The sequence below is a fragment of the Coloeus monedula genome, assembly GCF_965178545.1.
Source record: "Coloeus monedula genome assembly, chromosome: 1".
Lineage (NCBI taxonomy): Eukaryota > Metazoa > Chordata > Aves > Passeriformes > Corvidae > Coloeus > Coloeus monedula.
The window spans coordinates 10,372,408-10,387,043 of NC_138781.1; the positions used below are offsets into that span (position 1 = coordinate 10,372,408).

Genomic DNA, 14,636 nt, shown 5'->3' on the forward strand with positions numbered 1-14,636 from the left:
AGGCCTTTTCTGCTTTTCATATGGCCGTGCTGGTGAGGAGGCTGGGGGTGCCTGGGAGGGTGGGAGGAGACAGAGCTGGGACAGGTGACCCCAAATGACCAAAGGGACCTTCCAGACCATGTGACATCATGCTCAGTATATAAAGTGGGGGGAAGAAGGAGGAAGGGGGAAGTTTGGAGTGATGGGGTTTGTCTTCAGAAGTCACTGCTGCATGTGATGGAGCCCGGCCCTCCTGGGAATGGCTGAACATCTGCCTGCTGGGGGAAGCAGTCAATTAGTTCCTTGGTTTTGCTTTGCTTGTGTGTGGTGTTTGTTTAAGCTGTTAAATTGTCCTTATCTCAACCCATGAGTTTTCCAGCTTTCACCCTCCTTATTCTCTCCCCATTCCCGCTGGTGGGGAGTGAGCAAGTGGCTGTGTGGGGCTGGGTAGATCACTGGGGTTAAACCACGACAAATGGCTACACTGCATTTGTCAATGGTTTAATGCACTAGAAGTGTACTTATAAGGCAGGGCTAATTTCCTAGTCCTTGAAGAAGAACACTTTGGGAAAGCAACTGCTCCATCTAGCAAAGTATTCTCGGATGCAGTCAAAAAGGCGTTCAGAGCATTAGTTTACTATGATACAGCTTTGGCCAAGAGTCACTCTTCAGGTTGCAGAGACATGGTCTTTGGTTTTTATAACTCATACAGCTGAAATAAGTGCCAAAACACTGACAACATCATAAATCATGTTGTACAAGTTCTCTGTTTTTTTCTCTTTGACCAGATTAAATAGCAGCTGCAACGCAAACCAGAACTACAACACTATTTTTTATGAAGTGGATTGTAAAATTCCAACAGGGAATGATCCTCGACTTGAATGCCAGCAAAGCATTTCACTTGAGCCAGCTCTGTCTGGGAGAGACATTCCAAATAAATGCACCATATTGGTGCCAGCAGGGCTGGGCTGGTGGGGCCAAGGCAACCAGCCAGGCTGTGCAGCCTCCCTCCATCGCTGGCCACGGCCCTGCTGGCACACGGGGCTGTACAGAGCACCAAAACCCTCCTCACCCTCCTAATTCTGAGGAACTGTAGCTTTATTCAGCTTTTCCCCGACTGTCCCTTCCTTTGCTCCTGCTCATTCCTAGTTCAGACTCCCTCCCCATGCCCTAGAGGAGCAGAGAGAAGGGCCAGGATGGTTGGCTGAAGTTGGACAAGGGAGGAGGCTGGGAACAGGGTAAGGTCAGGACAACACTGGACTAGACTGCTTGGGAAGGTAGTTTCCATTGTGGAAACAAAATGAACACAACAAATAATCTGTCTGGCATTAAGGGAACAAAAGGAAGGCAACAGATTCATTTTCTGAAGGCCTTTCTAGACTTCATTCCCTATTATACTGAGCAATCCATACTTTCAAAAATTTACTGTCTCATAATAGCAGCCACTGGGTACTAGAAAAAACCCAAACAACAAGTAATTATCAACCCAGAGGAGCAGTGATCAGGGTTATAAGCAGCCTCTTTGTCTTGCTTCAGACTTGGTCAGGTATTACACAACCTCTCAGGAGAAGCAAAATTCTGAAATTTTTCATGTCTCCAGTTATGCAAAGGCGAAAGGCAACTAGAATAATTCTCCTTTACATGGAAAAGTTCTGGAAGGCAGACTGCAGCTCGAGTACTGGCTCCAGTTTTGGGCCAATAAAAACAACAAACTGGAGCTAGTCCAGAAGAGATCACCAAGGTGGTTGGAGCTGGAGCACTCACCCTGGGCAGGGAGGCTGAGGGAGCTGGTGCTGGTCAGCACTGAGGTGGGATTACTTTGGGGAAACTTACCTACCCATACCTGTGGGGAGCTATCTGGGAAACAGAGCTGGGATCTGCACTGCAGGACAGAGGGAGAACAAGAGGAAACAGGCACAAGGGTTTAAGGAAAAAATCCTTCCCCAAAAGGGCAGTCAAACATCAGAGCAGATTGCCCAGAGAGGTTGTGCAGTCTCCATCCTTGGAGACTTTCAAAGCCCAGATGGACCATCCCCTAAGAAACAAGCTCTGATCCTCCTTTGAGCAAGATGTTGAACCAAAGACCTCAGAATCAATATTCTGAGTTCGAAGGGACTCACAAGGAGCATCAAGTCCATCTCTCAGTGAAATGCCCATGAGGGGATTGAACCCACTTCTTTGGCATTATTAGCACCATGTACCTCATGAGATCCCTTCAGATCAGAACTGCTCTATGTTTCTATAGTTTGTGCTGAATGGGGAAATGTTTAATAGCAAATAGAAGACCATTCTATGAGTTGCAGCCATCTCCTAACAAAGACTGTCACTGAGGTTGTTAAAAACCTGCTACATGTTTTTATATTACTAAATACTGCATCACTTGGTCATTTGCATATATGAAATGGAGTTCACTGCTCAAGCCTTTGAGCTACAGGTGTCTACACAAGCTGTGTAAATGTGTGCCTTCATACTTCAACAGAGCTGAAGAGCTACTTGAGCACATCCAAGACACAGAATCAACATTCAGCTGATCAAGATGCAGAAGAACAGCTCTCCAGGCTCCATTGCTTATTGATCCAATCTCCATGGACCAAGCAGACAATTCAATTTGTGTACGTCTGTAGGCTGAGTCCCAACCACTGCCTGGTAATCTGTAACTTAATTTCTGTGTATTATATACACGTCCCTTTCTCTTTTATGCTGTATTAGCAGACAACAGCCTGACACAACCCCCCATTTAAGAGCTTACAAGTCAAATGTAGTGTCATTTGCTTGGGGAGTTTTCACCATGCTGAGCTCAGTCTGTCTTGGCAGCTGTGGACAAGGGATGGGAAGACAACTGTAAGAAGCAGAGGAGACCAACAACATTTTATACATCTGAATGGGGAAATGTCTTGCACACACGGTGCCCAAGGCTCCATGGAGCATGAGAAGTCCCCACGTCATCTGGCTCAGCCTGCTGTTCTCTTCCTGGTCCACAGGAATTTTTAAATCACCACTTCTCAGAGAAATGGAATCAAGTCAGAAAACATTTAGATGTCCCTGGAAATGCTGCCAAACACCTGAAGGTGTCTGTGGATCAGGTGAGGCTGTCTCTGTTGAGAATTAGTAGCTCCACAAATGGAGACATCCTCTCTAGGCAACCTGCACCAGTGTTCAATTATCCTTAGAAAAAAAACAAAGGGGTTTCTTCTGCCTGAACAGAATTCCCTGTTCCAGTTTGTGCACAGTCTCTTGTCCTATCACTGAGCACCACTGGGAAGAATAGGTCTCCGCCACCTTTCCTCCCCCCATCAGCTATTTGCACACAAGGACAAGATCTCCCTGAGCTGTCTCTTTTCCAGGATGAGCAGTCCCAGCTCTCACACTCTCCTTGTGTGGCAGATGCTCCAAATGCCTTAATCATCTTCAGAGCCCATCACTGCACTCACTCCAATGTGCCCACGAATTTTTTTGGACAGGGGAGCCAGATGCTGGACCCAGCAGCCCAGGTGTGGCCTCACCAGTGCTGAGCAGAGGAGAAGGATCACTGTCCCCTGACCTGCTGGCAATGCTCTGCGGGCTGCCCAGGATGCCACTGGCCTTCTGTACTCTAAGGGCACATTGCTGTCTCATGTCCAACTTGCTGCCCACCCAGTGCCCCCAGTTCCTATTCTACAAAGCAGTTTTTCCAGCTGTTTTCCACCACCCCAGCTTGTATGTGGGGTTGTTCCTGCACCAGGAGGTGCAGGATTTGGCATTTCCCTTTGCTGGATTTTGTAAGATTTCCGTTGGCCCATTTCTCCAGCCTTGTCGAGGTCACCAAGTCTACAACATCCAACAAAACCAATCTTTGATAAACATAGCCAGCAACACAGTAGATAATCAGCAACTCACCCCTTTGCAGTTAAAGAGCAACCCTCAATAGAAATTACAGCTTGAAGTTACAGGAAAAGGGGATTATACACCTGATTTCAGGCAATTCTACGTAATTTGATGCAGAAACAAAGCAGTGACTTTTCCCACCAAATCAGTGCTAATGTCTGCTGCATCCTGGGTTGTCAGAACCACTGAGACAGCAGCACCTGCTGAGGCTGAACAGTGAAGCATGAGGTGTGCTGCCTGCATGAGGTGTATTGCCAAGTCCAGCTCTGCTGTACTTCCCTGCCTTCCTGTTCCAGAACCACTTGTGGTACCTATATCACCTTCTCCATGTCAGAACTAAAAAAGAGTTCCACAGAGCATTTCTTGTCTTTTTTTTTTTAATTTTCAAACTCAGTGTACATTAGATCCGGCACATAACTTCCATGTGTCCAACCAATGTGACTGCCTTCAGATTTCCTAGGCTGGGATGAAAGCATGGATCAACAGTCAGGACGGTATCCAGCATGGCTGAGCTTCTGTCTCCATGGGAATCACTAGTTCAAATGACAAGCAAAATACAAAGGTTTATCTGAAACGGATTTTGCTACCAAGGAAGCATTTGTCTGGCACTTCAAGCAGTAAAATCCACTGAGAAAATCACTCTAGCAAATCTGTCACTTCAGTGTCCACTGTCTGAATCAACAGGTCACTCCAGCACTTACTTGCCATGGCTTCAAGGCAGGAATCCTCCCTCAGCACCAGCATGAGTCATCCCAGAGGAGATGGACGCGTTGCCAGTATGTAGGGAGGACACAGACTCCAGCAAACATTGAAATGAAGAAAATATCAGACAAATACCATAAACCCAGCAACAACTGTAAATATTCAAAGACAGAGCATACTTTTTTGAATTTATTGTATACATTGTAGTTTTGGACACGTACCTAGATAATCCTCCTCCGAGTACCAAATTTGCTTTAATGAGTGGGAAAAAACATAAAACTCCAGCAAACTGAAACGCTTCAAAATGCTGAGTCTATTGTATTTCTGAAAACAGGTGCAACTCTTAGGAGCAGGGATCTGCCACCTACCACAAGCGATGCAGCTCCCAAGAAGAGAGAGCACTGAATCATTAGAGATGAAAAGGAGAATATACCACGAGAAGGAAAATTATTACTATGAATTTTACACAGCCCATTTCTAAAGGCGAACAAGAGCCTTGAGTAAGAGACTGTATAGGTCAGGCCAGCCACAGACACCACAATCCCAAAAAGTTCCATTTAGGAAAAAGGCCTTCTCCCCCCACCCCAAGTTTATTTAACTGCCCACCTCTATTCCCATCACAAAGTGCATCCTGCTACCCTCCTGCTGAAGAGGCACCAGCTGCCTCCCACCCCACACAGGGCTGGCTTGTCAGAGCTGCAAGCCGCTGCCGTGCAGAGCTGTCTCCGCTCCATGCTGACACCATAAACCCGAGCTAAGTACATTGGAGTCAGAGACAAAAGAGCAAAAGTGATGAAAGTTTCTGGTATGAGCCACAGCCTATGAACTGTGTGTTCCTGGAAAACACCCCAGAGCCTTGGAGGTGACAGGCTGGACCTGCTGAATCTCACTCATGCTTCTACCTGGGCTGACATCTCAAACTGCACAGAGAGCGTGCATGTGACTTTGTTTTGGAAGACATTAGACACATTTCATTTTATCAGTAATTCCACCCATGTAGACTTCTTAGACCTGCCCAGCTTTGGCATGTTTTGCAACTCTAAATCCTTACATTTATCCCTCCTTCCTCAGAGCACCCTTAGCCACGGTAGATTTACTGCTCTGCAGATGCCGTCTGCCTCCAGCAAACGGGATGTGAAGCCATCAGGCTGCAAGGATGGCTTCCACACCCTACGTGCATAACACAAGCACACAGAGAGCAATTTGCTCCTCAAACTGACGGGAATTTAAGAAAAATTAGGGAGTGATATTTATCTTTGACTCCCTTCCCCAGCATATACCCACCCCTTTTGCCCTCCATTTTGCAAAATAGTGAACTGTTCCCAAACCAGTTGTGACAAGATGCACAGAGACCTTTAATGTATCATGAGACAGATCGAAGATTTAGCACATCTACAGCTTGTACATAATAGCCAAAAACACTAAAGAAGAAACTGGACCTTTTCTCCTCTCCCTTGTGAGAAAAAAGCTCAAAAATGACCAAACTTGATGACTGGAGCCACATACGCTGGAGGGAGCAAGGCAACATCTAAGCCAAGATTTTTACCTTCCATTTATCATAAGCCAATTGTACCAACAGTCAGTTTACTTTGGCTGATTGTAATACAGTGTTCCTGCCAGGACCATCACCACGCCAGTCTTATCTGGGCATCAACTGTACTCCTGTTCCTTTTTCCACTCTACTGCTGGTACAACAGCTTCTGACCTATTCCAGACCCTCCTCTTTCTTGGTACTTTTCAGACCAGCAAGGGTGCAGATGTGAGGGAAGCACACAGGCAGGATGGATGGCACAGCTGAGGCCAACCAGCCTCTTTGCAGGATTTCTGTGCTTATTCGGCACAACAGCTCAGGAACTGTATTCCATGTGCCACTTCCACAGGAGTTAAATTTCTACCTGATCAATTTATGTTGGGCATTGAAATATCTGCCAAGATGTATATCCACGATGAGAGGAGGACGCAGTAACCGAGCTACCGTAACCAGATGGCACCAGGCTGTTACAGAGCTCATTCTCTCAAAAGCAGAGATGAAGTGCATAACGTTGCTTTCATCTATACACCAGCAAAATTTGAAATTCAATCACTTCCCTGATTTAAATGGTTGCAGTCATAAAAACTCAGCTATACCGGAACAGGTGGTTTTAGCTTAAAGGTTTGTGAAGTATAAGCATATTAGAAAACTTAAAACTTCATGAAATCTTATTTTCTAAAGAAGCCTTAGGATGAAAGCATAATGAATCACAGTTTCTGTGACAAATAAGTAACCTTTGGATGCTCAAATTGCGCATAATTTTCTACATTCACTCTTTCTCATCATGCCCAAGAGGACACAAAACCATGTGTTCAGCATGAACATTGCTGCAGCCATCACCAAACATCACTTTTTATTGAGGAACACCAGCACAAAGGGGACACTGCCCAGTTTTGCTGGGCAAACAAATAGACCCCCAATTTCCATCAAAACTGGGGTGGTCCTCCAGAGCCACACTAGAGTTATGGCTACATTGCTGACAAATTTCTGTGCACTTTTACATGTTAAGTAGTAGAAAACTTTGGACAAATGTCGGAACAGGATAGTGCATGCTCAAGTGAAAATTGGTTGCCTTCAACTTCTTGTAGCCCAGGTCATCACCAAAGCCCAACGGTTAAGTGAATTTTCCAGCCTGGAGATCTCACAGTGCACGTGTAGGCTGATATTCCTGTGTTGGCCTACTGTGCTGAGCAGACAGCAGTGGGGAAATAGGAGCAGTAACTGTTCTGTAAGCTCCTGAACAGGTTAGATTATCTGCCTACTTCCATGCTTACATCCATTGTTATACAGCTATGCAAGAAAAAAACCTTAATGAAACAAAAAAAAAGAGGGGTGGTGGGGTTGTGTTTGAACTATTTCCAAAATATTCTTTCATGTAGACAGAGGATATCCCAGAAGCTCTTCTTTCCTAGATGCAAGACCAGAGTAACTTCTACAACCAGCTAAAGCCAAAAATAATCCCAGGACATCTCTACATTCAATCACCATGCAACCAAAGCACCAACCCAAACGTTAAAATCCATATTTAAGACCAAGCCAATACCTTATCTAATTAATGGAGGAAACCAGTAATGAATAGAACCTCCAGTAAACAACATATCAGCTTCTGTGTTTGCTTTAAAAAAGTTAACCAGTCATAGTTACCTAACAGAGAAAGACATGGCAGCTGTCAGAGATCTGTCACAGGGGTTCTTGCTGCTGATACAGAACCTTAGGTGATAGTTACAAGAGCTGTGTTGAACAGGAGAGCAAAGACTTTTTTTTTCCCAAAATTAGAAATATACTATTTCCAAAAATGGGAGCAAAAGACAAAAGGTAATGAAAAGTACTGCTGAAGAAATGTTTAATTAAAAAAATCAGGAATTCAACAGTGCCTAAATCTTTATTTTTCATAACCTACATATTTTTTTTTCAAATTAGACAGTTTTACATTTTATGACACAAAAGGAAACTTAAATTACTGATAGTTTACATGTAAGCTTGATTCCAGTCTTAATGGAAGAAGAACAAAAACAAAAACCCTCAAAAAGGCTCCCATATTACACTTCTATTTCATGAATTGGCAGCTGTTAGGTCTCCTTAGAAATCCTGGATTGTCTGCTGCTATTAGTGTAATAGGTTACAAAGCACAGAAACCCCTACCTGTAGCTGAAGGAGATACAGAGATAGGTGTGCACCATTACAGTCAGCTGTTGCTCCTGATACTCTGCACCACGCTCCAACAAGGGCCTTCCCATGCCAACGGCTCAAGGCTTTGAAGGAAAACGCAGCGACATAAAAAATTTGCCACTGCTCACATGTTTCTAAGTGACAGTGCCATGGTGGGGGACTGATCTGAAACCACATTCAGTTTTGAAAGCAACCTTCGTTTTTTTTTAATCCCTGGAAGAATCTCAGACCCCATTTTTGACTTGTTTTCAAACTGAAAAAGCATCACCACACAGTTCTAACTGGGTGAAATGCCAATTTTATTACTGTATTCCTGAACCTTTAGCTCAGCTACTGCTTTTGGGAGGTTTTCATTTCAAAAGCCACGTTTTTAATCCCTCTCTGTATCGTAGCAACAGTCTGCGTGCAACTTCACAACTCTACTCTGGAAACTCCATTTTGACACTGAGTGGGGAGGAAAGAAATAAATCTCAAAGTAAAATACAGTAAGGAAAAGTTGTATTGAATATTACACAGCGATTTGGCGTGTCACTTTTTGTTTTAAAAAGCTATAAAACCACATCAGAAGAAGGTTTAAACTTTAAATGCAACAGACTGTTGCTGGGTAAGCAGTAATTACAGTGTATTGACCTATCACAAATGGCAGCAGAATACATTAGAACAGCACAACACATCCCGCTGGTCTCAACAGATCACCTCGGGTACCAGCTGAGCACCAGGACGAGCCGCTCACAGCCGCTGGAAGGGACCACTTGCCACTGTTTGCAGCTGGTATAGCCTTTCACTTGCAGCAGACAAACAAAATGAATCATACAGCTGGCCTAAACCATACACAAATCTAGCTACCGCTTTCACTGCCGCTGGGGAAAGGAGAAGGGGATAAAAAAAATCCAATGACTGAAGTAGTTGAGCAGTTTTGGTGATGGTGTCGGGGTCCTATCTCCTCCCACAGCATTCACAAAGTGCGCTTTTTAAACAAGAAGAATCAACAGACTCCACATGCCCTATTTTGACCAATTCTGCAGCATACAACAGGCTGGATTTACAATGTCAACTAGTTACCAATTGATGCTTGTAATAGGAAATTTATCAGGAGTCAACTTCTATAGTTACTTTACAGTTCTATGAACCATGCACTGATACTCTTGAAAGCAGACAAGTAAGCTTCAGTGTATATTTTTGCAGCAGTCAAGTTTTTCCCCAATAAGACTTGATTTTTATTAATGACTTAAAAATTACAGTTTGACTGCTGAAATTCATTATTTACATTGCATAACACTTTTGAATTGGTTAAATTGTTTGGTTTTAAAGGGACTTTAGGAAAACATTTGAGGGCTTTCAAATAAGACTTTCATTCCATTTCCCTTTTGCAGTGAAGAGGCAGAGTCAGTTCAACACACCAGAATAAAATAAGAAAAAGAAAAAACCAACAAATTAAAGTAATATTCAAACCACAACATTTAGTTTATCTACATCCAGCTCAACAGCAACATTTATAATATCAATAATTTTTATCAGATTTTTTTCTTTAGGGTACCTTTTTATATGTTCTGATTATTTACAACTGTACAAGCAAAGCACACACTTCCAAGTGCACATATTTAATACAGTATTGACTATTTGCATTTACAGGTTTTTCAACAATCTGAAAAAGATCAACTGTTTAAGATCTTTAAGGTATATTACAAAAACTGCTGCTAGTTCCTGTACTACAGTATGTTTACCCAGTAAGACCAGTGACAATAGATACATACTGTAACTGAGTAATTCTGTATTCCATTCATGCTAACCCTCTATGGGGTCAGACCTCATTAACTCTAAGCTGTCTTGTACAAAAGTTAAGGCAAAGTCATTTTCAAGTTTAAATAAAATTCAAGTCTTTAAATATTGGATGGAAATAATTCTTTAAAAAAATCAGTTGTTTAAATAAACATTTTTGTGGAATAAACTGTACTGTCATAGTCAGCAGGAATGAGATTTGTCTGAACTTCCTGCAGTTTAAACACTTAAAGAAAAGCTTTAGGCATTTTAAAACAAAAATAATTTATATTCAACTTTATTAGAAACTTGCTAATTTAGTGCATCCTTGTCCTTCAGAAAGCGCATCACTTCTAAAGTAAATAAGTGTGAGAAACCTCATCCCAGAGGTAAATATCAGGGATCTCTTCCTCCACCACACAAAACAAACACCATTATCTCACGGCTTGAAAAATTTAAATCCGTATGCCAATGCTTGTAGTTACAGGAAGATGTCAACACAAGGCTGACTAAGATATGAACTCTTTCAAAGAGCACTTGGGGCAGAGATTTAAAAAAAAGTCTACACAGAGCACAGGGGTAACCAGAATATACAGCGCTGACTCAGTTAACTCCCTTACAAGCACAGGGAAGCTAAGGTTATCACAAGAAGGCTACTCTGCTTTCTCCTGATAACATCCACTAACAGGCTTCACCACCATAGAAGCTCACAGACTTGATTCTTTCTATTCACAATGTGCTTTGTATTTGCAAATTATAACATCAGTTTTATTCTGGAGTGAGAAGATGGTTACTTGCTTGCAGTAAGTCAAAAAAGGAAATATTTCAGAAAGACAGTTATGGTGCCCTGTAGAATTCTTTTTGTGTGTGCAAAACATCAAAAAAAGATTAAGTTTTTAAAAATGCTAGAAACAGCTACTCATTTAACCTAAAAGTGCAAGTTCATTTGCTGACACTTAGTACAGCAGCCCAATAAAAAAAAAAATCTTCAAGGTCACGTACTAATTTGTAAAATATATCTACTTCCTTGCACTCTACACACTAGCTGCCGTTATCAGTCTTTTGGACACTTTAGATATGTACTTGCAGACCAGTTTATTAAAAATATTGCAGCAGCACGTTTCTGCTCAACAGTTTAGAAAAAACTCACTATACAGAGCTTGCACTCACACAGCCACAGAGAGGCTTAATAAAAAGTTGATTTTTTTTTAAAGACAAATATTTTACACCTTGGAAAAAAAAAAAAAATCACACTAAGCTTCACCTCCAATTAAGCACCAATCTAAATGTAAGGTTTAGAACAACTATCCAGAAATACCCAGAAAAATAGAATGTTTGTTCAAGAGGGGAAAAAGTATTTCACAGAAAAATAACTTGCAGGCATTGTTACATGCCTTGTATCACTGCAAGCTCCTAACCAGCAACTCATTCTCAGGTATCTTAGTGGGAACATGGGTTTAATTTGTGGGAAGCAGACCTCTTCTCAAATCCCTCCCAGGTGTTATTTTCACTGAGGAGATTTTGGAGGGGTACTCTGTTCTTTATTTAAGCGTTTGCCAGTGGCTGGAGGGGACGATCTGCGTCCTGACTGTCTCCTCTGGTCTTTGGGTTGTCCAGGATGTGACTTTGCAGGAGGAGGTTCTCTATTTTTCTCTATTGTTTCTGTGGGCTTTCTTTCTTCTTTCCCACATGCTACAGTGTTTGGCTTCTGTTCTTTCTGGGGTTGCAATGTAGGAGGATCCTTAGTTGTTCTCTGGCAAATTTCCGCATAACTAGGTTTTCGCAGTTCCTGGAAAATCGGAAGCAAACAGGACAGAGTTAAACAAAGCATCCTGAGGGAAAAAAAAAATTACTTTTATGAACAAAAAAGGGTTAAGTCCTTGTCCCAAAAGACTGCTGCACTAAAATATGCAGATGAGGGCTTGAGTATGAAGTTTACAGGAACTGTATAGACAATAAAGCTGAAGAAAAGGTAAAATGTAAAACAGTATGCCAGAAAAATGGGGTAATGGCATAGGGTAAAATACTCCCCTTTCAAACTCAAAACCAGCTGAAACACGATGAATACTCTGGTTTCAATATCAGCATATGTATTAATACTTCTACCTCAAGGATACTACCAAGAAGATAATTCAGATAAGGAGATATCTTTTGTATAATTTTATCACATGCAAGTAATCATGAAGCCACCAATTAGTAAATTTAAAGCTGCTGGACAAATTCTAGGATGCTGGGCTCACATGATTAAGCAACACTGGGTAGCAATAAATATTCTGTTAAATGCAAACTGGATCATCAAGAAAAAGTGAAGTAATGAAGTCACTTACTATGGCAGCCCCATTGACTTGTACCGATTTACATGCAGTACTCAGTGTGGAAGAAGAAAGTCTTTCTGTACTCTGTGTCTCTCTCTGCTGTATATCCACGACTTTGGAGTCCCTGTAAGCATCCAGCAGGAAGCAAGGCTCATGAGAAATGAAACTTCAGGAGAGATGAATGGTTTAATAATAGGTCTAAAAAGTTTGAGTATGACTATAAATAGTTACAGCTGTAATTTGCCTAGCACATTATGATTAGCATTGCATTCAAAAATGCTATTGAAAATAGAAAAAATATATTCCTGTGCAATATGATACTACCCATAATTTGTCATGTTTTGATAGCATTTAGTTACTCAGTTATTTAATTTGCAGGTTCCAAATAAAGTGTCACTAAAAAACTTTCTTTACGGTATGGACATCAGTATTGCCCACAGAGCCGTGGGTTTACTCTCTCTGTTTCAAAATTGTCTAAATACAAGACAGTAAGGTATTCATTAAACTTCTCTCACAGAAACTAAACCATGACACTAAATTTTCTTCTGCTAAATGGCTATTATGATTGAATCACTAATATGATATTGTTCAGAAATTAAGCTTTATTGCCTTTACTACAAGTACAACAAAATATTACTTCTTTCATTGATTAAGATTTTAATAGCTATTTACATTGTTCTGCCTGATGAAAGAAAATGCAAATGTGACTCAGAGCAGAATTATTATACCCATGTAATTAAGTGCTTACTCAGTAGGCTGGGGTGGCGAAGGAGACCTTTCAAAGGTCCTGGGCAATGTAGAAGAAACTGGTAGCGGCTCTCGAGGAATTCCTGATGGAATAGTGTTTGTACTTGCATCCACATTAATGTTCTGAAGGGGGAAAAAAGGCACAGAAGGACAATCAAAATATCCAATTAATACAGTTTGCCTGAAAATCAGCACAACCAGAAAACAGTTCATAGTTTGATTTTATATGGTAAATTGACTATAGGAAGGCACAGAAGGAGCCTATACATATATTGTAATGAATATGCTATTTTTTTCCTTTCTATTTATTTAGGAACACAGACAAATAACACCCTGTGGTTATTTCCAAAGAAGTTGTAAGCTTAGGTCCCTTTGGGACATATCTGGATGACAAAAATCACTTAGAATCCTTATGGTTGGGAAAAACCTTCGATCAATCATCACCCTGTCAACTAGACCATGGCACTAAGGGCCACATCCAGTCATTTCTTCAACACTTCCTGGGCTCCATCACCTCTCTGGGCAGCCTGTTCCAATGCTTAACTTCCCTACCTAAACCTCCCCTGGCACAGCTTGAGGCCCTTTCCTCATCCTGTTGCTGGCTGCCTGGGAGAAGAGACCAACTCCCACCTGACTACAGCCTCTGTTCAGGCAGTTGTAGAGAGTGACAGGGTCTCCCCTGAGCCTCCTTTTCTCCAGGCTAAACACCCCCAGCTCCCTCAGCTGTTTCTCAGAACTTGTGCTCCAAACCCTTCACCAGCTTTGTTGCCCTTCTCTCTGGACATGCTTCAGCTGCTCAGCATCTGGTAGTGAGTGGTCCAGAACTGGCCACAGGATTCCAGATGCAGCCTCACCAGTGTCGAGCACAGAGGGACAATCACTTCCCTGGTCCTGCTGGCCACACCATTTCTGATACAGGCCAGGATGCCATTGGCCTTCCAGGCCAACTGGGCACACCTGGCTCATGCTCAGTTGCTGTTGACCAGCACCTACAGGTTCTTTCCTGCAGGGCTTCTTTCCAGCCACTCCTCCCCCAGCCTGTGATGCTGCTGGGGGTTGTTGTGATCTAAGTGCAGGACCTGGCACTTGGCCTTGTTAAACCTCACACAGTCAGCCTTGGCTCATCCATCCAGCCTGTTCAGACCCCTCTGCAGACCATTCCCTTCCTGTCTTCCAGCACATCAACACTCCTGCCCAACTCAGTGTTGTCCGTGAACTTACTGAGGGTGCCCTCGATCCCCTCATGCAGATCACCAGTAAGGTTATTAAACCAGACTGGCCCCAATACCGAGCCCTGGGGAATACCACTAATGACTGGAACTAGTGACTTCTTTCAACCCGGAAATTTTGCACCTGCTGCTGACAAAGTAGGCTTTGCACCTGTTCACATAACCCCAGGCAGCCTATGAAAACAAAGGTCTCCTAGTGCTGTGAACTAAAAACTATCTTCTTCAAAGTTCTAATTCCGCATCATCCCAATATAATGATTTGCTACCAAGCCAAAGAGGCTTTTTCCATAGTCCTCAAAAGATTCTGCTAGTGCCAAGCGATACTGTGCTTTGAGATAAAGG

The 14,636-nt window shown here is 42.5% G+C and overlaps 1 protein-coding gene across 5 annotated transcripts in view; it reads right to left on the minus strand.

Annotated features, from left to right (window-relative positions):
- Positions 1 to 7,939: 7,939 nt before the first annotated feature.
- The window catches only part of LARP4B (La ribonucleoprotein 4B), a 57,244-nt gene continuing 50,547 nt past the window's right edge, over positions 7,940 to 14,636 (minus strand). For all 5 annotated transcript variants that reach the window (XM_082298155.1, XM_082298154.1, XM_082298153.1 and 2 more), the window contains 3 exons: positions 13,067 to 13,188; positions 12,331 to 12,442; positions 7,940 to 11,792 (listed from right to left, as the gene is read on the minus strand). In XM_082298155.1, coding sequence (XP_082154281.1) covers positions 11,511 to 11,792; positions 12,331 to 12,442; positions 13,067 to 13,188 — 516 coding nt within the window. In that variant the 3' untranslated portion in view covers positions 7,940 to 11,510. The remainder of the gene's footprint in view (positions 11,793 to 12,330; positions 12,443 to 13,066; positions 13,189 to 14,636) is intronic.